This window comes from Littorina saxatilis, linkage group LG4, assembly GCF_037325665.1.
Source record: "Littorina saxatilis isolate snail1 linkage group LG4, US_GU_Lsax_2.0, whole genome shotgun sequence".
Lineage (NCBI taxonomy): Eukaryota > Metazoa > Mollusca > Gastropoda > Littorinimorpha > Littorinidae > Littorina > Littorina saxatilis.
The window spans coordinates 67826014-67852098 of NC_090248.1; the positions used below are offsets into that span (position 1 = coordinate 67826014).

Sequence of the window (26085 nt, forward strand, 5' to 3'; positions counted from 1 at the left end):
CGAAGGGAGAGGGAGAGAGAGAAAGGGAGATAGAGAGAGAGCGAAGGGAGATAGAGATAAAGAGAAAGAGAGAGAGAGAGAGAGCGAAGGGAGATAGAGAGATAAAGAGAGAGAGAGAGAGAGAAAGAGAGAGATAGAGAGAGAGCGAAGGGAGATAGAGAGATAAAGAGAGAGAGAGGGAGAGAGAGAAAGGGAGATAGAGAGAGATAAGATAGAGAGATAAAGAGAGAGAGAGATAAGTGAGATAAATAAGATAGAGGGAGCGATAAGAGAGAGAATACGCGCGCATACACGCACACAAACATACTTATATCCTCCCCACACACACCTCTTTCCCATGCACCCACTTCTTTCCCCCAAAGACAAGCATAATTTCCACGCCGCACACACATACCCACACACACACGTTCACACAATCTATACAGCCCCCCCCCCCCCCCCCCCCCCCCCGCCTGCCTCCACTCCACAACAGGATCCTCTATTTCCACAAAACTCTCAAAATATCGAAGATTAAATCATCCTCCAACCCCCAATATACATCGCTAACAGCCAAGATCATGCCACTTATCAAACATCTTCCCCTCCTTTTCAAAACCATTTCGATGATACTCCAAGCTGAGCCGTCATTCCAGCGTCGCGGACGACGCTGGTATCTGCGGTCGGGAAGACTTTCCACGAATTTGCCTACAGGGCGCCGCCATGTTTTCTGTGCTCGACTGCGAGCAGACCACAGGCACATTACACCCAAAATTCTTGTAGGCATACACAGACGCAACATAGCATATACAGACAATAACACCCACAACACTTCAACTGCATATGAAAGGAATAAAAATAAATCCGCAAATCAGTCGCGCACAATACACCAGTTAGAAAAACAAGGAGTACCAAAGCGGCGTGCAGAAACTAAACTGACTCGGAGACTGAGAAGAAACATTTATCACACGATGTGGATAGCAAACATTAAAATAAAACAGATAAGTCAAGCAAAAAATAAACACAAATATCGAAAACACAATAAACAAAGGTAAAGAAAACAAAAAGAGATGCTTGCCGACAGTCAGTGTGTGTGTGCGCGTGGTTTGCCGTGTGCGTCAGCGGGGTGTGTGTGTGTGTGTGTGTGTGTGCGCGTGCATGCGTGCGTAGGCTACGTTCTTGCGTGTGTGCGTTCGAATGAGAAAGAAGAGAGAGAGAGGATTGAACAATGAGGTCACGTTCTCTGTCACATGAATACATATACACACACTGAAGGCTACTTCGGACACGAACACTTGCCAACAACTGTGGTTGGACATGCTTTTGAAATGTAATATTTTTTCGACATGATTTCTGGACATACGAATGCCGCTGTGTTGCCTACTGATGTTGCGAATGATGAAGGTTTTGAGTTGACTGACCTTGAGGAGGGATTGCATCAGGCGTTTATCGTCTCAAATTATATCCTTGCTACTTTTCAGGAGTCAACTATTGCCATTCATGGTAACTTGGATAGTCAATGTTTTTATTTGTTTGATTCCCATCAAAGAAACAGAAATGGTAACCATTCTTCAAATGGCGCTGCAGTTTTGATGTCATCAAGTTAATTCCTTTGCAGAATTGATTGATTTTCTCAAAAGCCATTATCAATGTGTTTATCAATTAACACCTGTTCATTTCTGTCCAACTGCAATGCAAACTCAATGTGGAGGAAACAAGGATTCATTACAAACAAGTCATCCCTGTACATCAACAGATTTATGTACCTCAATCAATACTGATAGTATGAGTGACAGGAATCTAAAAGAAAAAACAACCAAACGCAAATGTACTACTACTTCTACGACTCGTTTGAATGTAAAACAGAAATGTAACACTATCTGTGACAATGACGGTTCTACGACTCGTTTGAAGGACAGTATAGATCGAACCTTAACCCACAACTACGACAATTTGTGTCAGACTTTTTTGAACAGGAAAATATGCCTCTGTTCAACAGTAACCAAAACATGGAAGATGTTTTTGAAACTTTACAGAAATGTAACACTAGCCTATCTGTGACAATGTTGCTTTTGAATTGAACCCACATTTGTTGAACAGGAGAGAATGTTCCTGTTCAACAGTGCCCAAAACACTGAATCTGACGTTTTTGAATCTTTTCTGTCATCTAACTGAATCTGACGTTTTTGAATCTTTTCTGTCATCTAACCCAATTGCTCATGACTTCATCGATCTTGAACATGCCTACTTTTCAAAGAAAGACAGACAAAAGCGAAATCTGCATGTTAGCCATCTGCCTGAAATGGTCAATGCACTTTTGTAAAATTGTCACAGCTGTTATGCACTTTTGTGAAATGGTCAGTGCTGTTGTGCACTTATGCAAAACTTGGTGCTGTGCTGTTAACATTTGAACAAAATGCATTTTGTTCAAATGTTTAGTGCAACTTGCTACTATATAATCGCTGTATGCGCTTTGTGGTAATAATGCACTGTTGTGAAAAGTTTGCGCTAAATGTTGGCACTATGCATCATTGTTGGAGCACCCTCCTGTAGATGCACCATGCTGAAAAATGTACTTATGAATCAAGCATTGACTGAAATAAACAATTTATATATCCAGCACAACATGCAATTCATTAACTTTTGACCCTAACCTTTAACACTTCCCAAAATAAATCTTTGGTGGACATTGCATCGACGCTGTTCATTTTGAATGAACATTTTTCTTGTCAAGAAGTGTGTTGGGGAGAGATAGTGACAAACCAAAATGGGTTTACCGTGAAAGGTGAGTCCCCGCAAGTCTGTCATCAAATATGGAAGATGTGGGTCTGCAAAAGTACTTTTCAAAGCTCCCAGGAACGCCCTCCAAGCGATGGTCGATAGGTCAATGACCGAGATTATGGGAGATAGTCCTCCAAGGGAGAAGATGCCATGAACATGGGGGTTGTTGGGGAGGGGGGGTGGGATAGGGAGAGGGGGTACTGACGGGGGATGCGAGGGGTTGGAAGGGGGATTAAAGACTGACAGTGGTGAGCAGGGGGCGGGGGGAAAGTGTCCTTGGGTGATGAGTGGAGTAGGGGGTGGTAAGAGGGCACTTACACCATGTGTGTGTGTGTGTGTGTGTGTGTGTGTGTGTGTGTGTATGGGCGTCCGTGTGAGTGTGTGTATGTGCGAGCGTCTGTGTGTGTGTGTGTGTTGGGGAAGGGTGTGAGTGTATGTGTGCGCGCGTATGTGTGTGTTGGGGAAGGGTGAGCGTCAGAGGGGAAGGGGGGAGGGGGGGGGGATGGACGCGGACAGCGATGACGGGTAGGTTGGTTGAAATGTGTTCGTTGATGGTGATGGGAGTTGGGGTGCGAGAAGGCACTTACACCAACCGTGAGTGTGTGGGGAGGGAGGGAGGAAGACGGGGACGGGGTGTGCGGACACTAACAGGGGATGAAGGGTGTTAATACAAAGAGAGGTAGAACCATGTTACCCAGGTGGGGAGTGGGGTGGGGATGGAGAGGCACTTACATCAGTGGAGGTGGGGATGGAGAGGCACTTACATCAGTGGAGGTGGGGATGGAGAGGCACTTACATCAGTGGAGGTGGGGATGGAGAGGCACTTACATCAGTGGAGGTGGGGATGGAGAGGCACTTACATCAGTGGAGGTGGGGATGGAGAGGCACTTACATCAGTGGAGGTGGGGATGGAGAGGCACTTACATCGGTGGAGGTGGGGATGGAGAGGCACTTACATCAATCAATCAATCAATGAGGCTTATATCGCGCATATTCCGTGGGTACAGTTCTAGGCGCTCAGCAGTGGAGGTGGGGATGGAGAGGCACTTACATCAATCAATCAATCAATGAGGCTTATATCGCGCATATTCCGTGGGTACAGTTCTAGGCGCTCAGCAGTGGAGGTGGGGATGGAGAGGCACTTACATCAGTGGCGGTGGGGATGGAGAGGCACTTACATCAGTGGAGGTGGGGATGGAGAGGCACTTACATCAGTGGAGGTGGGGATGGAGAGGCACTTACATCAGTGGAGGTGGGGATGGAGAGGCACTTACATCAGTGGCGGTGGGGATGGAGAGGCACTTACATCAGTGGAGGTGGGGATGGAGATCTCGAGGCACTTACATCAGTGGAGGTGGGGATGGAGATCTCGAGGCACTTACATCAGTGGAGGTGGGGATGGAGAGGCACTTACATCAGTGGAGGTGGGGAGCTTCTAGAAGAAGGCGCGAAAGAAAGGAAATGCGTATCGAAGAGGGGGGAGGTTCGAAGCAATGCTGGAGATGGGGGTGGAATTAACACTTAATGTAGTGGTAAAGACAGGGGGTTGGAGGCAATGCTGGAGATGGGGATGGAATTAACACTTGTAGTGGTAAAGACAGGGGGTTGGAAGCAATGCTGGAGATGGGGGTGGAATTAACACTGGTAGTGGTAAAGACAGGGGGTTGGAGCAAATTGAGACTGAGAGAAGAGAGAGAGAGAGAGAGAGAGAGAGAGAGAGAGAGAGAGAGAGAGAGAGAGAGAAAGAAAGAGAAAGAGAGAGAGAGGGGGGAGGGGGAGAGAGAGAGAGAGAGAGAGATAGAGGCAGAGAAAGAGAGAGAGTGGGTAGAGAGAGAGTCGAGAGAGAGAGGGGGTAGAGAGAGAGGGGGGTAGAGAGAGAGAGTCGAGAGAGAGAGAGGGGGGGTAGAGGGTGAGGGGGAGGTAGAGAGAGAGGGGAGAGAGAGAGCTGGAGGGAGAGAGATAAAGGGAGGGAGATAAAAACAGAGAGAGGGGGGAGAGAAAGAGAGAGGGAGAGAGAGGGATGGACAGAGAGAGAGAGAGAGAGAGAGAGAGAGAGAGAGAGAGAGAGAGAGACAGAGAGAGAGAGAGACAGAGAGAGAGAGAGAGAGAGAGAGAAGGGGGGGGAGGAAGAAAGTAAGAGAGAGAGAGAGAGAGAGAGAGAGAGAGATGGACAAAGAGAGAGATGGCAGTCGATGGTGAGCCGCATCGGTTGGGAAGGGAAAAGGGAGTCAGTCAGGAGAGTTCATGACAGGTCAAGAAAAATAAATCACAGATGAGTTTCTTATAGAGTTATTGTGGTCAATAAAAAGCAAAGGGCGGGGGAGGGGGGCTGAAGAGATCGATGCAGAGCAGAAGTCCTCAGAACTAGGTCAAGTTCTTGCTGAGTTGCTCTGCGACTGTTAGCACGAGTCGACAGGTACCTTTAGCTGTGAACTTGAAGCATGAGATCACGAGGCTGTAAAACAGCGTGTGGGGATGGGAAATATTTTGGAGAGAAAAAAACGAACATGATGCAAAATCGTGCAATCTGAAAATATCCAGAATGCTGTGCTTGTTTTGGTGAGGTACAGAGTATATACAGAATTATTTTGTTTTTCAACTTTATGCATCTCACCCACAGTCATTTTGTTGTTTAAATATCAAGAATGATCTCTGAAGCTTTAAAAATGCCGGAAATCCGCCAGTTGGCAGAACAAAATCTCATGCCTAAAACTTGGCAATTTGAGCAGTTGAATACAGACCCTGATGACAAGAAAAGAGAGCAGATTCCGGCACACATGGGCTCCCTCGCTGAATAGAAATCCGGTCTGAGCGTTGTGTTTTGAAGGCATTTTCCGGCATGTTCAAAGCCCCAGAGATCACTGTTGGGCAGTAGCGAACGAGAAGAAGAAGAAGACTGTTGGACAGTAATATCGTACCTACGCCGTTGCCTGGGGGAAAAGATGAATGTAGAGACTTTCCTTCTCTAATAAGATCCCCTGGGAGCTGACCCTCTATAGCACCAGCAATCCCAGAACTTGCCACGTGTAATTCTGGCGATCAGAACCTTTGCAGCAGCTGAGATCGAGGAAGACGCTCTGAAGTTGTGTTCCAGGAGACAAACGCTGCATCTTGTATATCAGCAGCCCACCAATCACGGAGTTGCAGCCAGAATTACGTCACAACTGTGATCAAGAGTCAACTGAAATATTTCGTGGTCGATAACGGCTATTTTGTTCTCAACATATCGCGACTTAATTGTCACAATGTCTTGACTATGAGTGACCATGAGCAAGCACGCACGCACGCACGCACGCACCCACGCACGCACGCACAAACGCACGCACACACACACACACACACACACACTAATAGTCAGTCGCACTGCATCAAACTAGTTGCATCCAAACAGCGTTGTATCTCATCCCTCAGCGGCAGCCTGTTTTAGCTGCATGTGCTTGACCAGTCCGCACCCAAGTTGTAATGGTCAGTCGCAATGCATCAAACCAGTTGTAATGGTCAGTCGCAATGCATCAAACCAGTTGCACTCCACGAAAAATAAGTATCATATCTCATCCCTTCGCGTTTTGCTTTTATCCTCTAGCTCTCTCCGAGCTCTGTCCGAGGGCCCTCCAGCACTTGTCCATCCACTCATCTCTTACCACTCCGCCGTCATACACATCAGTCATTCCGCCTTTCATCGTGTCATCACCTTCCACTTTATCCCCAACTGACAGTGATGATATTTCTATCAATCCGCCACAACACGCTTTTGGACCCTCGCGGCAAGCTCTCAGATCCACAAGATGGCCCCATCCTGTTTTGATGTATTTACTGGGTTGTTTTTAACTCTGCTCCCTAAACAGCGAATAATGCTCCAGTCAAAAGATGGTGACACTGCAGTTTAATTACCATCAAATTCTCCTTTGTTCAGTAAATGCCCACGGTCCCCAGATTGTGTTTTGACGTTTTGTGTATTTAGTCTTTTCCGTTCTTATACAGAAGCAGTAAACAAAGCTCCAACCACTCAAGCTTGTAGATACAACAGTTGTACAATCAATGCAAATGTTCCCTCCTGCAGCAACTGCCCATGGGCCCTAGATCGTGTCTTGACGTCTCAGATGTGTTTTTACAATTCTCCAGTTACAATTCTCCAGTAGATCCCCAAGATCCCCCGTATCTACTGTCTTCTTCTACTTTATTAATTTATTTTCCCCAAACTGTAAATACAATCGCTACAACGACCACGGGTTGGCTTTATATTTTCTCCCTATCAAACTCTGCTTTGTCCTGTAAGTAGATGTCCAAGATCTCTCCATTCTGTGACGACACTTAAGATGTACTGACACTCTTCTTTGTTCTGTCTCCCAAAACAGTAAAGACAGATCTTCTCTAGCCCAAGCATAGACTTCTTCACACTCACTCGTACTTCTACGAACACTAACATCTCTGTGATATTTCAATTAAACCTATGTCCTGCGGGTTTTCATTACAAGAACAAGAAGAACCAGAACAAGAACTCTACAAACTTACTCAAAAAATACTCTTTTCCTTCCAGACGTGTAGAGGATATCTCGATCACAGCCTATTCTTTCTACAGGACTAATCCACGCAGCCTCCAGACAGTGCATCAACTTTCCGTCCCTCTAAGTATTGGTGCAACCGTCCCTCGCTATACCGACGTCCAGCAGATGTCTGGATCATAATCCCTCTTCAGCCATCACAACAGTACCTACAACCCTGAAGCAAGACCGCCAAAAAACACCATGTACTTCGCCACACAACACAAGTAATCAGCAGAATCCCTGCGGTGGCCATTATCTCCATCAACCCATCTGGTATAGCCGTTACCGTCTGGGTTAGCAGTTACAGTGGACATACATCAAGCACCCCCACCCCCACCCTTCAATTCCTTTAAAAACACCCGAGTTTAGTTGTTGTTGGTGTTACCCCTTACTTTTTTGGCTCACGTAAGTGTAGCCTATGCGATGCTAACTTTTGTCTGTCTGTGCGTGTGTATGTGTGTGTGTATTTGATAGAAACTTTAACATTTGACTGAACACCGAAATACTAATTTTACCTGGTTATCATCCAAGCAACAGCTACAAAGTATTGAAGCAATGATCAACATTTCGTCGGCACGTATGTAGTTAAAGTGTGTATCCAAAGAAAACCGGTGGTGGGGGGTTTTGGGGGGGTAAAAACAGCTGACTGGTTTGTGTCGTGTATGGTATGTAGACCAGGTCAGGGGTCAAGGTTAGGTCAGATCGCGTGAAGGATTGTGGTATAGATACAGTTATCACCGAGCTGCAGTTCGCCGATTCGGAGAACACGCTTTCACATTGTTCGGTTTCGTAGCTCCAGAAAAATAGATAAAGAAGATACCAAAGGAGATTTCCTACAGGTTAATCTGCACAGCGTGTTTCCAGTGTCTGCGCGAGGAAGCGCTGTCGAAAGCGCTGTCGAAAGCGCAGTGTCGATCTGGCCATCTGGCAGTCGTGTCCCCGTAAGTACTAACAAGTCGCGTAAGGCGAAATTACTACATTTAGTCAAGCTGTGGAACTCACAGAATGAAACTGAACGTAGTCCGCCGCTAGTGCAAAAGGCAGTGAAAGTGACGAGCCTGTTTCATTGGCGCGGTAGCGGTTGCGCTGTGCTTCATAGCACGCTTTACTGTACCTCTCTTCGTTTTAACTTTCTGAGCGTGTTTTTAATCCAAACATATCATATCTATATGTTTTTAGAATCAAGAACCGACAAGGAATAAGATGAAATTGTTTTTAAATCGATTTCGGAAAGTTAATTTTGATCATAATTTTTATATTTTTAATTTTCAGAGCTTGTTTTTAATCCAAATATAACATATTTATATGTTTTTGGAATCAGAACATGATAAAGAATAAGATGAATGTAAATTTGGATCGTTTTATAAAAAACATATTTTTTTTTACAATTTTCAGATTTTTAATGACCAAAGTCATTAATTAATTTTTAAGCCACCAAGCTAAAATGCAATACCGAAGTCCGGCCTTCGTCGAAGATTGCTTGGCCAAAATTTCAATCAATTTGATTGAAAAATGAGGGTGTGACAGTGCCGCCTCAACTTTTACAAAAAGCCGGATATGACGTCATCAAAGACATTTATCGAAAAAAAGAAAACAACGTCCGGGGATATCATTCCCAGGAACTCTCATGTAAAATTTCATAAAGATCGGTCCAGTAGTTTGGTCTGAATCGCTCTACACACACACACACACACAGACAGACAGACAGACACACACACACACACACACACACACACACACACACACACACACACACACACATACACCACAACCCTTGTCTCGATTCCCCCCTCTACGTTAAAACATTTAGTCAAAACTTGACTAAATGTAAAAAGTAGGCTACAGACAGACAGATCTAGATCACCGTATCACTTATGCTTTCTGTTTCTTTCTTTCTTTATTTGGTGTTTAACGTCGTTTTCAACCGTTCAAGGTTATATCGCGACGGTATGCTTACTGTGTGTGTATATGTGTGACGGAGTGATTGAGTTTGTGTTACTGCCTTTTCATTGCCTGATGTTCTTGTCATATCGTCTGCACCTGTATCTCTATTCTTAAGGTCCCCAGCCTTTTCATTGCCTGATGTTCTTGTCATAACGTCTGTAACTGTGTCTCTATTCTTATAGAGGCCCCCAGCCTTTTCATTGCCTGATGTTCTTGTCATAACGTCTGTAACTGTGTCTCTATTCTTAAGGTCCCCAGCCTTTTCAATGCCTGATGTTCTTGTCATAACGTCTGTAACTGTGTCTCTATTCTTAAGGCCCCCAGCCTTTTCAATGCCTGATGTTCTTGTCATAACGTCTGTAACTGTGTCTCTATTCTTAAGGTCCCCAGCCTTTTCAATGCCTGATGTTCTTGTCATAACGTCTGTAACTGTGTCTCTATTCTTAAGGTCCCCAGCCTTTTCAATGCCTGATGTTCTTGTCATAACGTCTGTAACTGTGTCTCTATTCTTAAGGTCCCCAGCCTTTTCAATGCCTGATGTTCTTGTCATAACGTCTGTAACTGTGTCTCTATTCTTAAGGCCCCCAGCCTTTTCAATGCCTGATGTTCTTATCATAACGTCTGTAACTGTGTCTCTATTCTTAAGGCCCCCAGCCTTTTCATTGCCTGATGTTCTTGTCATAACGTCTGTAACTGTGTCTCTATTCTTAAGGCCCCCAGCCTTTTCAATGCCTGATGTTCTTGTCATAACGTCTGTAACTGTGTCTCTATTCTTAAGGTCCCCAGCCTTTTCATTGCCTGATGTTCTTGTCATAACGTCTGTAACTGTGTCTCTATTCTTAAGGCCCCCAGCCTTTTCATTGCCTGATGTTCTTGTCATAACGTCTGTAACTGTGTCTCTATTCTTTAAGGCCCCCAGCCTTTTCAATGCCTGATTTTCTCAGATTTGTTGAGGTCCTACAATGGGGTAGTCATGAACTGTGTTAATTCTGCAGCCAGACCAAGAGAAAGCACTACACGAACCAAGTAATCAGAGAAAACCCTGCGGTGCCCATTTTCTCAGACATGGCACGGTCAATCTGGGCCAGCAGTTACAAGGCGAGGGCAGGGAAGCACCGACAGCGTGCTGACTCTGACGTAAACACTACAGTGCACAAACTATGAAGGTTTTATTCCGGGATGTTCCCCCGGAAAAGATTTTCAACTTTCTGAAAGAGATAACAAAGACAATGTACTCACCAGTACCAGAAACACGAACAAGAACAACTGTACACAAGACCGGTTTCGACGTATGTCTTCGTCAGCTCCAAATACAATACTAAAACAAGAGGCGAAGCCTTCAAGGCTCCCGTAAGAAATCAACAAACAGTAACATAACACAAACTCACTCACTCCGTAACACACACACACAAACACACACACACACACACACACACACACACACACACACACACGCGCGCACACACACACACACAGTTAAAACTAACGCATCATATCAACTCCATGTATAATTTTCAAAAGAAGGCAAACAGATAAAATGACTAGGGTAATAGGTTAGGTACCTGCCATGTGGGCACTTTTTCCACTGCTGTCCTCAGTCCTATACTTTTCATCAAGACTTGTCACCATGCCGAGTAGATCTAAATTCGGAAGTCTTCATGTGGCTGAGGCATATATCTGACATAGCGTCGATCTTGTTGTAGGTTAACCTCCTTTCTGAAACAAATGGCAAAATGCGATTAGTTATGATGACTACAACCTACACAAATATAAACAGTGTTTTGAAACAGAATAGTCAGGTTATACAAGCCACTTTACCTATGCAGCATGGTAACCCTACAATATGCGAAACATGTCGACTGCAGCAGCCTGGTTCTTAAAATAATTCTGACGGTCAACACAGCCAGAAATGCCAACAAAGACAAGAAAGCTGTGGCAAGGTAAGCTTACCAAACGTTACATAGCGAATCATATGATAGTGCGTAAACAGCAAACAGTAGATCTACAATCAAAGAGAGGATCGAGTCTGGAATGAAACGCGATACAGATCTAGCATTCAAAAACTGTCTTTCACGTTCAAGGAAGTTGTTGCAAAGTACTTAAGACTTACTAAAGTGTACCTGTAGACAAAACCATGACAGTGCATGTTTTGAATCTGAGGAAAAAATCGTGATCATTTTGACTTTGAGAACAGATTCATTCCGTTTCCTTATATCTGCATGTTCAAGTCTTCTTCTTTTCGATCGCCGATCACACTTGGAGTCCAGATCTTGAGATATAATTAGTGGTCTTCTGCAGCGCAGCCACTGGCCCGTACAGTTTGTTGTGCAGGGACTCCGGCAATGGCCAGATTTCCTCTCTCAGCACCTGGTGGTTCCTGCAGTCTCGTAGGATGTGGGCCGTGTCCTGCTCTGCTTCTCCACAAGAACACATGGGGGAGGGCACAACATGCAGCTGCATGTTCAAGTAAATGGTGGACAGTTTTTTTCGGGCAGAGTAAACTTAACTTGAGACTCTACTGCAAGTCTTGAAATTCACATAAATCGAACCACGAGCAAAGACATCCAAACATTACAGGCACTTTAGATCAACTCATTTCACTAGAGGTGACTGCCTAGCACTGTGTTTGACATCCGTGTCTGCTGAAATAAAAAGAAATTAAAACAAAACGGATTAACAGTAGGTGACACGTTATCAGAGTGGGAGACACTAGATCTGTCTCTGAACTTACCGGGATACGGCTGCAAGATCGACACTGACTGCCGCGCTTTCGACAGCTCTTCCTCGCGTGGACATTGGAAACACGCTGTGCAGATCAAATTGTAGGAAATCTCCCTTTGGTATCTTCTTTATTTACTTTTCTGGAGCTTAGAAACCGAACAACATGAAATCGTCTTCCCCGGCGAATCGGCGAGGTGAGAACTGGACCACAATCCTTCGCGCGACCCCTGACCTGATCTTGACACCTGACATGCCAAACACGACACAAACCAGTCAACTGCTTGTACCCCTTCAAAACCCCCCACCACCCGTTTTCTTTGGATACACGCTTTAACTACACACATGCCGACACAATGTTGATCATTGCTTCAATAATTTGAAGATGGTGCTTGAAAATTAACCACGTGAAATGAGTATTTCGGTGTTTAGCCAAAAATGTTAAAGTTTCTACCACAGACATACACACATACATACATACGCACGCACGCACAGACAGACAAAGTTTACCATCGCATAGGCTACACTTACGTGAGCCAACAAGGAGAGACGAATGTTTTAGTACATATTTGAAGCGGACGAACACATACGTCGAAACCGGTCTCGTGTTTTTACTGTTCGTGTATCTGGTACTGGTCAGTACATGTTCATTGCTATCTTGTTCATCTCACCCGCAGTCTGGTGTTGTTACTGTTCGTGTATCTGGTACTGGTCAGTACATGTTCATTGCTATCTTGTTCCTCTCACCCGCAGTCTCGTGTTTTTACTGTTCGTGTATCTGGTACTGGTCAGTACATGTTCATTGCTATCTTGTTCATCTCACCCGCAGTCTGGTGTTGTTACTGTTCGTGTATCTGGTACTGGTCAGTACATGTTCATTGCTATCTTGTTCATCTCACCCGCAGTCTGGTGTTGTTACTGTTCGTGTATCTGGTACTGGTCAGTACATGTTCATTGCTATCTTGTTCATCTCACCCACAGTCTGGTGTTGTTACTGTTCGTGTATCTGGTACTGGTCAGTACATGGTCATTGTTATCTTGTTCATCTCACCCGCAGTCTGGTGTTGTTACTGTTCGTGTATCTGGTACTGGTCAGTACATGTTCATTGCTATCTTGTTCATCTCACCCGCAGTCTGGTGTTGTTACTGTCCGTGTTTCTGGTACTGGTCAGTACATGTTCATCTTGTTCATCTCACCCGCAGTCTGGTGTAATTGTTACTGTTCGTGTATCTGGTACTGGTCACTACATGTTCATTGCTATCTTGTTCATCTCACCCGCGGTCTGGTGTTGTTACTGTCCGTGTTTCTGGTACTGGTCAGTACATGTTCATCTTGTTCATCTCACCCGCAGTCTGGTGTTGTTACTGTTCGTGTATCTGGTACTGGTCAGTACATGTTCATTGCTATCTTGTTCATCTCACCCGCAGTCTGGTGTTGTTACTGTTCGTGTATCTGGTACTGGTCAGTACATGTTCATTGCTATCTTGTTCATCTCACCCGCAGTCTCTTGTTCCTATTCTTTCTAAAAAAGAGATCAAGATTTTTAATAAGATTTGAAGTAGAACAAGTGAAAGTGAGGACGTTTTAGAACTTTCTTTATACAGTGATAGACTTGATTGTAAATAGTTTTAAACACGGAGGTTACCATGTGAACTGAAAAAAGAAACACACTTGCATCGGTCTCGACTAGCATTACCTGCTGAAGAGACGATAAACAATATTACCAACCAACCAACCAACCAACCAACCAACCAACCAACCAGCACTGAATCACTGCCCTTCTTCCAGCTTCACAAAGTCTGCAACTTTTTGATGTTGTCACAAGGTGAAACACACCCCCCCCCCCCCCCCCCCCTTTCCTTGAAAAAATGCAACCCACAAAAAGAATAATAACTTCTTCATGTGTTAAGTGAATAACTCCATATTTGGTGCACATTAACTTCTTGACGTCACACGGTCAAAGACAAAGGAGATCATTTGGAAATTATTTTGTAAAAAACATAAAAGTTGGAGCGGAATGAAGACTTTACGGAATGGACATGCAGGTCAACTGAACATATTCTGCACTAAAATGAAGACTTTGCGGAATGGACATGCAGGTCAACTGAACATATTCTGCACTAAAATGAAGACTTTACGGAATGGACATGCAGGTCAACTGAACATATTCTGCACTAAAATGAAGACTTTACGGAATGGACATGCAGGTCAACTGAACATAATCTGCACTAAAATGAAGACTTTACGGAATGGACATGCAGGTCAACTGAACATATTCTGCACTAAAATTAAGTTCTGAACACAAAAGTCATGTTGCAGTTATTAGCATTTTTTTTGTGGGTGGTATGTTTGGTCACCCTGCATCATCAAGACATGTTCACAAATTGAAACTCCTTGAAAGACAGAAATGTCACACAAATGTGTAACAGGTTTGCGCAACGTGTTCAAAGCAAATATAAAAATCGCTTTGAATTGCTTACGTCACAAAATCGGCATGTCAGGTGATCTCTAACTGTTATCGTAAAGATAACATTTTATAAACAAGTGTTTCTGTTATCTAAGAGTCTAACCCTGTTAGAACCTTCAGTGTATCATCCGTGCCCATTGAATTAAATAAAAGATTTTTAAAAATTCGTCACGGCGGAATAAAACTCAAACAATCAACAGCGACAAAAGCAAACCGACAACTAACAACACTCTGAATCCAGACTCCGGACAGTTTCAGTCCTCCAGCCAGACCATAATAATGACCAGACGGCATACGAGAGTAGCCAGTGGTCAGTGAGTGCTATCCACTGACCCAAGTTAACATGGACCTGAGATGACCATGCTGCAGAGCAGTGAAATCAATATGCTCTTCCTCATATAGCCTACCATCGATTTGATTGAATCAGGGATGACTGAATAGGGCAGTCGCACAGAGGATTCATCGCAGAACTATCACACGGACTGCCCTTTCAGTGCACCAGAAAAAGTGCAGAAAGAAGAGAACGGGGGGGGGGGGGGGGAGAGAGAGGAGAAGACTAGGAGAAAAAGAAGAGCAGTAAGAATCTACGTAACTAGCAGGAAAGAAAGGAGGAAAGAAAGAAGGAGAGAAAGAGGAGGTGAAAGAAAGAAAGAGGAGGTGAAAGAGAGAACAGAGGAGGTGAAAGAGAGAACAGAGGAGGTGAAAGGAGGTGAAAGAGAGAACAGAGGAGGAGAAGAAGAAAGGGAAGGGGCAGAAAGAGGGAAAAGAGGAGAAAGAGAAAGCTAAGAAAGAGGCGAGAGAGCAAAAAGGAGGAGGAGTAAAGAGAGGAAAGTGGAGGATGAAAGGGGAAAAGAGGAGAAAGTGAAGAAAGAAGGAGAGGAGAGGGAGGAGAAGAGAAAAGAGAGGAAGATGACGAAGAATCTAAGAAGAATGAAATGGAGGGGAGAGGGAAAGGAGGACGAGTAACAAAGAAGGGTGAAATGGAGGGGAGAGGGAAAGGAGGACGAGTAACAAAGAAGGGTGAAATGGAGGGGAGAGGGAAAGGAGGACGAGTAACAAAGAAGGGTGAAATGGAGGAGAGAGGGAAAGGAGGACGAGTAACAAAGGGTGAAATGGAGGGGAGAGCGAAAGGAGGACGAGTAACAAAGAGGGGTGAAATGGAGGGGAGAGGGAAAGGAGGACGAGTAACAAAGAAGGGTGAAATGGAGGGGAGAGGTAAAGGAGGACGAGTAACAAAGAAGAATGAAATGGAGGGGAGAGGTAAAGGAGGACGAGTAACAAAGAGGGGTGAAATGGAGGGGAGAGGTAAAGGAGGACGAGTAACAAAGAAGGGTGAAATGGAGGGGAGAGGTAAAGGAGGACGAGTAACAAAGAAGAATGAAATGGAGGGGAGAGGTAAAGGAGGACGAGTAACAAAGAAGGGTGAAATGGAGGGGAGAGGGAAAGGAGGACGAGTAACAAAGAAGGGTGAAATGGAGGGGAGAGGTAAAGGAGGACGAGTAACAAAGAGGGGTGAAATGGAGGGGAGAGGGAAAGGAGGACGAGTAACAAAGAGGGGTGAAATGGAGGGGAGAGGGAAAGGAGGACGAGTAACAAAGAGGGGTGAAATGGAGGGGAGAGGGAAAGGAGGACGAGTAACAAAGAAGGGTGAAATGGAGGAGAGAGGGAAAGGAGGACGAGTAACAAAGAAGAATGAAATGGAGGGGAGAGGGAAAGGAGGACGAGTAACAAAGAAGGGTGAAATGGAGGGGAGAGGGAAAGGAGGACGAGTAACAAAGAAGGGTGAAATGGAGGGGAGAGGTAAAGGAGGACGAGTAACAAAGAAGAATGAAATGGAGGGGAGAGGGAAAGGAGGACGAGTAACAAAGAAGGATGAAATGGAGGGGAGAGGGAAAGGAGGACGAGTAACAAAGAAGGATGAAAATGAGGAAGCTGAGGAGAAGGCACAAGAAAACGTGAGGGCAAACAGGTAGATAGGTTTTCGTCTGCTTTTGTCACTGCTATAGTTGCGTTTGGATTTGGCACTGATTCAGGTGTGGTTAATGCTGCACGGTACTGCGATTTCCCTCACTTTGACTTTGCAAAGCGTCAACAAACCCTGGCAGTGGAATGCTGATGTGTCGTCAACAGGGGGAATCAAAGCGCAACACAAAATAAATACTCATAGTAAATTTGTCCAGCACGTCAAAAGAGCCCCAAAAATCCAGATAAGAACCAAACCTCTCTCTCTCTCTCTCTCTCTCTCTCTCTCTCTCTCTGGTGTGTGTGTGTGCATGTGCGTGCATGTGTGTGTGTGTGTGTGTGTGTGTGTGTGTGTGTGTGTGTGTGTGTCAGTGTACGTGCTGGCGTGCGTGCGTGCGTGCGTGCGTGCGTGCGTACATGCGTACGTGTGTGGGTGTGTGAGAGAGAAAGTAAGTGAGAGATAGAGACAGAGAGAGACAGAGAGAGCTTGCTTTAGTACTCACTTGTAATTCTTTAAAGCGTTTTACATACATAACCATGCGGTAGTACATACGACAGCTATTTATAATACATACTGACGAGAACGATTTTAGTTATCTTCATTTTTACAATGACTTTGGCTTGATCTTTACCTCACTATCTTTGTTATTTTCTGTCAATGTATCGTATTTTTAAGGAGGGTATGCATATGTGCGAATGTTGAGAAAATTCGTGTTCTTCTCCTGCCTTTCCAGACACCATCAGACAGTCCTAAAGCAGGCTAAAAACACAACATGCCTGTCCCACAAAAAGGCAGCAATGATTTCTGCACAGTTCCAATGACCTGGGTAATAGGATCTGCTGACCTTTCTTCTAGAATTCATTCACCCAATCCCCTTCTATCTTTGTTTGTTGTTGTGTTTTTACCTTTATCATTAATATTTCAATCTGCATCTGTGGATGGAATTTCATCACTAGAGGTTTTTATTCTTTCTACAGCACACGTTTTAAGATGACACGTGCTTCTAAAATTGTGTGGAGAAAAGGTGTATTGTATTTCACAATGGCAACAATGATTGGGCAATAGTTGTCAAATGTATCCTTCATCTTAAAATAGAGAACACATGTATTGTATTTCACAATGCCAACAATGATTGGGCAATAGTTGTCAAATGTATCCTTCATCTTAAAATAGAGAAAAGGTGTATTGTATTTCACAATGCCAACAATGACTGGGCAATAGTTGTCAAACGTATCCTTCATCTTAAAATGGAGAAAAGATGTATTGTATTTCACAATGCCAACAATGATTGGGCAATAGTTGTCAAATGTATCCTTCATCTTAAAATGGAGAAAAGATGTATTGTATTTCACAATGCCAACAATGATTGGGCAATTATAGTTGTCAAATGTATCCTTCATCTTAAAATAGAGAAAAGATGTATTGTATTTCACAATGCCAACAATGATTGGGCAATAGTTGTCAAATGTATCCTTCATCTTAAAATGGAGAAAAGATGTATTGTATTTCACAATGCCAACAATGATTGGGCAATAGTTGTCAAATGTATCCTTCATCTTAAAATGGAGAAAAGGTGTATTGTATTTCACAATGACAACAATGATTGGGCAATAGTTGTCAAATGTATCCTTCATCTTAAAATAGAGAAAAGGTGTCCACCAACAAAATGATAAACCGGCACGGTTGGCCTAGTGGTAAGGCGTCCGCCCCGTGATCGGGAGGTCGTGTGTTCGAACCCCGGCCGGGTCATACCTAAGACTTTAAAATTGGCAATCTAGTGGCTGCTCCGCCTGGCATCTGGCATTATGGGGTTAGTGCTAGGACTGGTTGGTCCGGTGTCAGAATAATGTGACTGGGTGAGACATGAAGCCTGTGCTGCGACTTCTGTCTTGTGTGTGGCGCACGTTATATGTCAGAGCAGCACCGCCCTGATATGGCCCTTCGCGGTCGGCTGGGCGTTAAGCAAACAAACAAACAAACAAACAAAATGATAGAATAGAGGCAGGGGGTGAAGAAACAGGAACAAAAGATGACATCGGAGAAGGTTGAATGGGATCCCAAGTGCAAAAATGGCAAACTTTGACAAATCTTCTTCGGAAAGAAATGAGTTTTTGGATGACATACAGACGAACAAACACGAACATAAGTGTAAAATCGGAGAAGGTCGAAGGGGATTCCAAATGCCAAAATGGCAAACTTCGACACATCTTCTCAGAAAACAAATGAGTTATTGGATGACGTACAGGTGCAGCTGAAATATCAGAAGACAGAATAAAATAACAACTTTTGGTTTTTTTAAAGGACACATCTTCTCAGAAAAGAAATGAGTTATTGGATGACGTACCGGTGCAGCTGTTATATCAGAAGACAGAATATTCATGTTCATGAATTTTAACAGGAGAAGATAATGGAGAAGAAGCGGAGAAGGAAAAATGACAGAGGAGGAATAAAAACAGAGGGGGGGGGGGGGGGGGGGGGGGGGGTGACTAGGAAAGAATTCAGTAATGTGTTGCGCAACAGTGATGAGTAAACATTAAAACTGGCAAAAACACATGATTTACTTCCGAGTACATAAGAATGGGAGAGAAGATAGTAATACGCTGCACACTGATGACGAGCAAACATGACAACAGTCAAACAACGACACAAATCACAGAACAAAAATCAACACAGAAACTGAACAAAAAACACACATATTTATACCCGTGTACATAAGAATGGGAGAAAAGACAGTAATACGCTGCTAACCAATGACGAGCAAACATCACAACAGTCAAACAACAACACCAAGAACTGAACAAAAATCAACACCGAAACTTGACCAAAAAACACATATATCTATACCCGTGTACCCGAGAATGGGAAGGAAGACAGTATTACGCTGCACACTAGCAAACATTACAACAGTCAAACAACAACACAAAAACTGAACAAAAACCACACCATTTTCACTCACCTCCAACGCCTTCGATCTTGCATCATCGACCAGGTCCTCCTCGCATTTCCTCCTTCCTTCCGTCCTTCCTTCTTTCCTTCCTGGTCGCCGGCCCTCTTCTTTCTGGTCACCTGTGTTCCCGTGGAGCCTGATGTCCTGCTGGACGCACGTGCAATTAACCCTGTCCCTTCCACACCTGTTGGTCTCTTTTCTCACTCGTCACCAAAAAACACTTTCACTGCCAATGTTCTGCTTCTTTCACTTTGATGGCCGGTTCTCCTATTTCTCGCCACCTGTGTTTCCCTGATTCTGATGTCCTGCTGGAAACACGTACAATTAACCCTGTCCCTTCCACACCTGTTGGTCTCCTGTGTTTCCCTAGATTCTCATGTCCTGCTGAACACCTGTGTTTCCCTAGATTCTCATGTCCTGCTGGACACCTGTGTTTCCCTAGATTCTCATGTCCTGCTGAACACCTGTGTTTCCCTAGATTCTCATGTCCTGCTGGAAGCACGTGCAATAAGCCCAGTTCTATTTCCACAGCTGTTGGCCTCTTCGCTCATTCGTCACCAAAAACACTTTTACTGCAAATATTCTTCTTTTTTCACCCGTATAGCGTAGCCTTAAACCTCTATCCTTGGAAAATATAGGTCCACCATCATCATCATCATCGTCATCTCCTTCATTGTCCAGGCAGAAAAAGGAATGCTGTCGTCCCTAGTTTAGGTTTTCCTTTTCGTTGTTAAATTCTTCTTGTGTGCAGTTTGGTAGATGTTTAAGAACTAAGTTCTGTTAATCGGATTGCGTTTCTTTTCCTTGTGGTTTTTATATCTCTATGCAGTTTTCTGTTCAACAGCTAATATTTCAATCGCTGTAATTGTATTTGTATAGTCATCAAGGACTACAGCTTTGCTGAATTAGAAAAAGACAGAACCATATGTGCATTTTGAGTCAACCTTGAACAATAAAGCTTTCACCTTCACGATCGACTTCTCTTTTCAAAGGTATACTTGGTTTTGTCTGGAGTAAACTAGCCCAACACTTTTTAAATCTTTTCTTGATGTATACGGAAATGAGAAGTGACAGCTCCCAAATGGAGGTCTCAGAGTTCCTCAAATCATAGGCTTGCCTCAGTAAGTCGTCTGGAGAAAAACAGCCATTCAAAACTCTTGCAAGTCTGAGGTTTGCCTGAGGCTAAAGAGTCTTGAATATTTGTTAAAAGGTTTTACAAAGAAATTGTGCTTTGTACAGAAACTAAGGCAAAGCTCCTTAGCTCTGAAAATAACAATTATATGACTTCCATGAAAACTGCGAGATTTACTAACTTTCCCTTTGATTTTTGGCTCTATCACTCTCTTGATTTAAAACCAAGTCACATTTATGTATGGAACAATGTCATTATCTTTAGTTAAAATGGATAATCTCTGTATTTGCTTTTTTCTGTTCTTGAATAACATTACTCATTTCTCCTCTTCTGAAAACCTGCATATTCTGAAACGAAAGAAATATCTTTTATTAACGTTAAATTGGCAAAAGGACACAAACGCTATTCAAAATACACACACACACACACACACACACACACACACACACACGCACGCACGCACACACACACACGCACGCACGCACGCACACACACACACACTGACACGCACACACATACTCATTCATTTCCACAAACACACTTGTACATGTATGTAACCCCCAACACACACACACACACACACACACACACACACACGCACACACACACACACACTCACAAATATTCCATATCAATCAATATGATCCTGGAACATGCAAGATAAAAAGAGAACACATGTTTGTACTCACCTATTTCCCATTCTTCAAATCTCCAGTACATGTACTTTCAAGTGACTTGCAGCAAAAACCAATGAAACTTCCATGCAGCGAAAGTCAGTTTGATGGAATGCAAAGTATTCCTTTACGCAAGTAATCACACACACACACACACACAGTGATGTAAGAGTAACAACAAAAACACATGGAACAAGAGAGTGCAGAATAACATGGGATGTAAACACTGCAAATAGTCAACAGATATATATCACGATCAGTTCATAATGATAAGAGGTGCATGGCAAATAGTCAACAGATATATATCACGATCAGTTCATAATGATAAGAGGTGCATGGCAAATAGTCAACAGATATATATCACGATCAGTTCATAATGATAAGAGGTGCATGGCAAATCAGGAACCATGAACTATCCCACACACACACACATACACACATACACATACACACACACACACCACACACACACCACACACACACACACACACACACTCACGCACACACACACGCACTCACGCACACCCACACTCGCATGCACGCGCACACACACACACACACACACACACACACACACACACACACACACGCACATACACACATGCACGCATGCATGCACACACACTCACACACACACACACACACACACACACACACACACACACACACACAGCTGCAAACAGCAGACATGACAGACAGACAATGGTGCAAAGACAGCACACTACCCAAGTACTCACAACATCGTCACTCATCATGCGTTGAAGACACGTGTACAAGAGTTCGTCCGATACGGTCAGTGTGGCCTGCAATTATAGAACAAAAGAAACCTGCTATGCTTTCCACTAACACACTTTTTTCTTCTCACTTCTTATCCAACATTCGGCAATATGTCACCATACAAAGCTGGACAGTTTTAATGTTTTCATATAGTCACTACGTGTTTCACTTGTCCCTTTTTGCTTTTACCTGAAATGTCATTAGAAGGCTGGATTTAACAAACACACACACACACACACACACACGCTGATCATCACAATACGCTTGAAAGCCGCTTCTTCTTCTTCGTTCATGGGCTGAAACTTCCACAGCTTTTACAAGTATGACCGTTTTCACCCCGCACTTGGTCTTGTGCTTGCGTGTCCACACGGAGGGCGATAAGGCATTAGCAGGTTTGCACATTAGTTGCCCTGGGAGATCAGAAAAATCTCCCCCCCTTACCCCACCAGGCGCGGCCGGGATTCGAACCCACGAACTTCCGTTTTGGAGGTCAGCGTCTTGTTCACTAGGCCATTGCGCCCGTCGTGTCTGCCTCCATTTAAGGTTATTCTGCCCTAACTCCCCATAAATCACCACCCCCACCCCCGCACTTCGCTACCCCTTCTTCCTCCTCCCTCCCTCCCTCCCTCCCTGCATCTGCTGCCAAGTCAAACCCAGAGCTCCTCCATGTAGAATCTCACATACAGCTGCCTGCAGGTCTTCAAGCTCCCTCCTTCCCTCCCTCCCTCCCTCCCTCCCTCCCTCCCTCCCTCCCTCCCTCCCTCCCTCCCTCACCTGCATCTGCTGCCAAGTCAAACCCAGAGCTCCTCCACGTAGAATCTCCACATACAGCTGCCTGCAGATCTTCAAGCCTTCCCCGTCCAGGTCTTGCCTGGCGCCCTCCCAGAAGGCGTTCATGTCCACGGTGAAGGGCAGGAGCTTGGTCTGCTCCTGGACGATGGCTTTCAGCACCTCGGACTTGACAAAGATGTCACTGGTGTCTGACTGGCTGGGCTTGATCCAAACTCGTTCCTCAAAGAGGGAAGTTACACCTTGCTCCACTAGAGTCGTAGCACCGCAGTAGGCATGATCCACTGGAACTTCAGAGCGAGAGCTTTGGCCTTGCTCCACTGGGGTCGTAGTGGCAGAGGGGACATGATCTCCAGTAACCGAGGAAGAGGCTCCTTGGCCGTCCTCCGAATTCACAGAGCCATCGCCAGAGTTAGGCTGAAGGTGCACTGGACCTTGAGAGCGTGAGGTTTCACCTTGCTCTACAGGGGTCATTGTGGCAGAGGTGACATGATCCTCGGTGGGCGAGGAAGACACTCCGTCGCAGTTCTTCAAACTGACGGCGACTTTCGAGAGGTGGATGGTGACCCGTGTGACGTTAGGTTTGTTGGACGGGTTGAGGAAAGACTCGGGAATGATGCGTCGCAGCTGTACAAGGCTGTAGGACGCCCTGGAGTTGTTGGCCGATATGTCGCCCATCTCTGGGGTCGACTCCTTGCCTTCCTCCCAAGGGGTGAAGGTCACCGATACTACGTCTCCCTTCAGCTTCAGCAGCCCGTCTGCGTCTTTCTCAATGCCAGCCATGGCGTCTCGTGGGAGTAGATTCTGATTGACTGAGCTGTCAGTTGTGGCAGTAGTTTCATCATCAGCGGTAGATGGTTTTAATTGCTTGCTTGAGGATTGCTCGTCAGAGCTGTCATCAGGGGCGGGGCGTTTCTCTCCTCTGGCTTGTCCTTGGGACTGAGACGTCTCAGCAATGAGAGTGCTGGCAGCACCACTTGAGCTACCTGCAATGTAGTGACAACGACAATGACAATTTTTACAGTTAGTCAAGTTTTGACTAAATGTTTTAACATAGACCAGGAATCGAGACGAGGGTCGTGGTGTATGTGTGTGTGTCTGTGTAGAGCGATTCAGAGAAAACTACTGGACCGATCTTCATGATACTTTGACATAAGACGTCCTGGGTATCATATCCCCGAACATTTTTTTTATTTACAAGGGTATTGGTATATGGGTGCGTCTCAGAATCTCGTCCTCTGTTTGTGACATTATCACCAAAAGTAAAATCTTCCCAGAAAACTTTGATAATACTATTTACACACTTCTCAGGGTGTACCTTTTCAGTTTAAACAAGAAAAAATATAACATTGCCTTTAGTTTGCCATATATTGAGCATTATTTGGACCATGTGTGCAAAATCACCCGTGTAACATGGAAAAAATAAAAGACAAAAAAACTGCATTTATAAGGCTGAAAACGACTTTTATTCAGTTATTATTGTTGAATCACAAGCCATTATAGAGTTCAATATGAAATGACTACATGCAAACAACAAAATAATGTTTTTTTCAAAGTTCCATGCATTCGTCAAAATTTCAATACAAAAATGAAAATTAATTAATGATATCCTGATCAGAACATGTTGATACATGGCATTCATTCAGTCTTATTGACATTTAACCTTCACAATAGCATATATACAAAGATTTGTTGCTCTAAGACAAAATGTTAGAAAGTTATCCCAAAAGAATGCAAAATGGTCACCGATGTAACATGGAAACATCACTTTTGTAACAAAGAAACGGTTATGCTTTTTCCCACAAACTTTACTAAATGAAGCTGATTTTGCAACCAGATTCTTCTTAGGTAAAATGCCAAACACTAAAACAGGAACAGAAAGAAAAAAAGCTGGACAAAATCAAGCAAACTTGGCCCCAAAAAAGAGAAACATTAATGAAAAGTTCATCACCCACGTAACTCGGAAACGAACAACCAGACATGTATTATAAGGTTTGACATGAAGAATGCAAATGTTCAAAAGTGGTTCATTCAATTGTTGAGACAATAAACCAAAGGCATTGGTTACATATAGAACAGTTGCCACTTGCAGTTAATTAATTTATTTTAAAAGAAATAATGCCCCCTGGCATTGAAGGTGGGGTCACGAATCATGGTTGCATCAGATGTAGGGACTAAGGAAATATCATCGATCCCTGGAAAGCAATAGTAGTTCCCCTCCGGTTTCCTTCGAAGGAACGTTACCACCAGTTCATCAGGTCGAATCTCTTGCACCTGAAACATGCAAGTACCTGCGATTTCAACTAAAGATTGATGCAATATGTGTACTAGTTTCACTAACATGAATTTGTTTAATGTCTATCAAGATTTTGATGCATCCACATTCACTGGCTAAAAACAAAATAAAGTAATTATTTTGTTCAGACTTACCATTCCATTGAACATACAACTTTTACAATTAAAGAAAACATTGACACTTACCGTTCCTTTAAATGGATTTCGGAAATTTAATTTTGATCATAATTTTTTATATTTTTAATTTTCAGAGCTTGTTTTTAATCCAAATATAACATATTTATATGTTTTTGGAATCAGGAAATGATGTAAAATAAGATGAACGTAAATGTGGATCGTTTTATATATAAAAAAAAAAATATTACAATTTTCAGATTTTTAATGGCCAAAGTCATTAATTAATTTTTAAGCCACCAAGCTGAAATGCAATACCGAAGTCCGGCCTTCGTCGAAGATTGCTTTACACAAATTTCAATCAATTTAATTGAAAAATGAGGGTGTGACAGTGCCGCCTCAACTTTTACAAAAAGCCGGATATGACGTCATCAAAAGTATTTGTCGAAAAAAAGAAAAAAACGTCCGGGGATATCATACCCAGGAACTCTCATGTCAAATTTCATAAAGATCGGTCAAGTAGTTTAGTCTGAATCGCTCTACACACACACACGCACAGACAAACAGACACACACACACACATACACCACGACCCTCGTTTCGATTCCCCCTCTATGTTAAAACATTTAGTCAAGTTTTGACTACGTGAAATCGAAAGAAAAACTATTATTAACAAATGTGTAGCCTAATTTTTCACTTCATAGAATATCATAGCAGCAAAAACTCACCTTTTCTTAAGAACCTTGGGTGTTGATCACTGTCGTAACAAAATCACAGACTTCGGAAACATTCTCGAAATCTTTCTTCGCTGCTGGAAGCTGAACTATTTCTCTCTGTAACTGCGCATGCGTAGTCACCCGCACCTCTAAGTCACTACGCGCAAAATAGTTCTAATCTTTCTTCAAAACTCTGAACATTATTTGCAAAACCGTTCACCATCGTAACGGAATTTTGAAGAAGCAT

General features: G+C 43.7%; 2 protein-coding genes across 2 annotated transcripts in view; both read right to left on the minus strand.

Annotated features, from left to right (window-relative positions):
* Positions 1 to 21949, minus strand: part of LOC138965455 (general transcription factor 3C polypeptide 1-like) — a 309846-nt gene extending 287897 nt beyond the window's left edge. The window contains exon 1 of the mRNA XM_070337611.1: positions 21885 to 21949. Within this exon, the coding sequence (XP_070193712.1) occupies positions 21885 to 21902 (18 nt within the window). The 5' untranslated portion in view covers positions 21903 to 21949. The remainder of the gene's footprint in view (positions 1 to 21884) is intronic.
* A 140-nt stretch (positions 21950 to 22089) lies between these two features.
* LOC138963703 (general transcription factor 3C polypeptide 1-like) overlaps positions 22090 to 26085 on the minus strand; it is a 64367-nt gene continuing 60371 nt past the window's right edge. The window contains exons 35-36 of the mRNA XM_070335549.1: positions 22699 to 23699; positions 22090 to 22113 (exon numbers count right to left, since the gene is read on the minus strand). Coding sequence (XP_070191650.1) covers positions 22090 to 22113; positions 22699 to 23699 — 1025 coding nt within the window. The remainder of the gene's footprint in view (positions 22114 to 22698; positions 23700 to 26085) is intronic.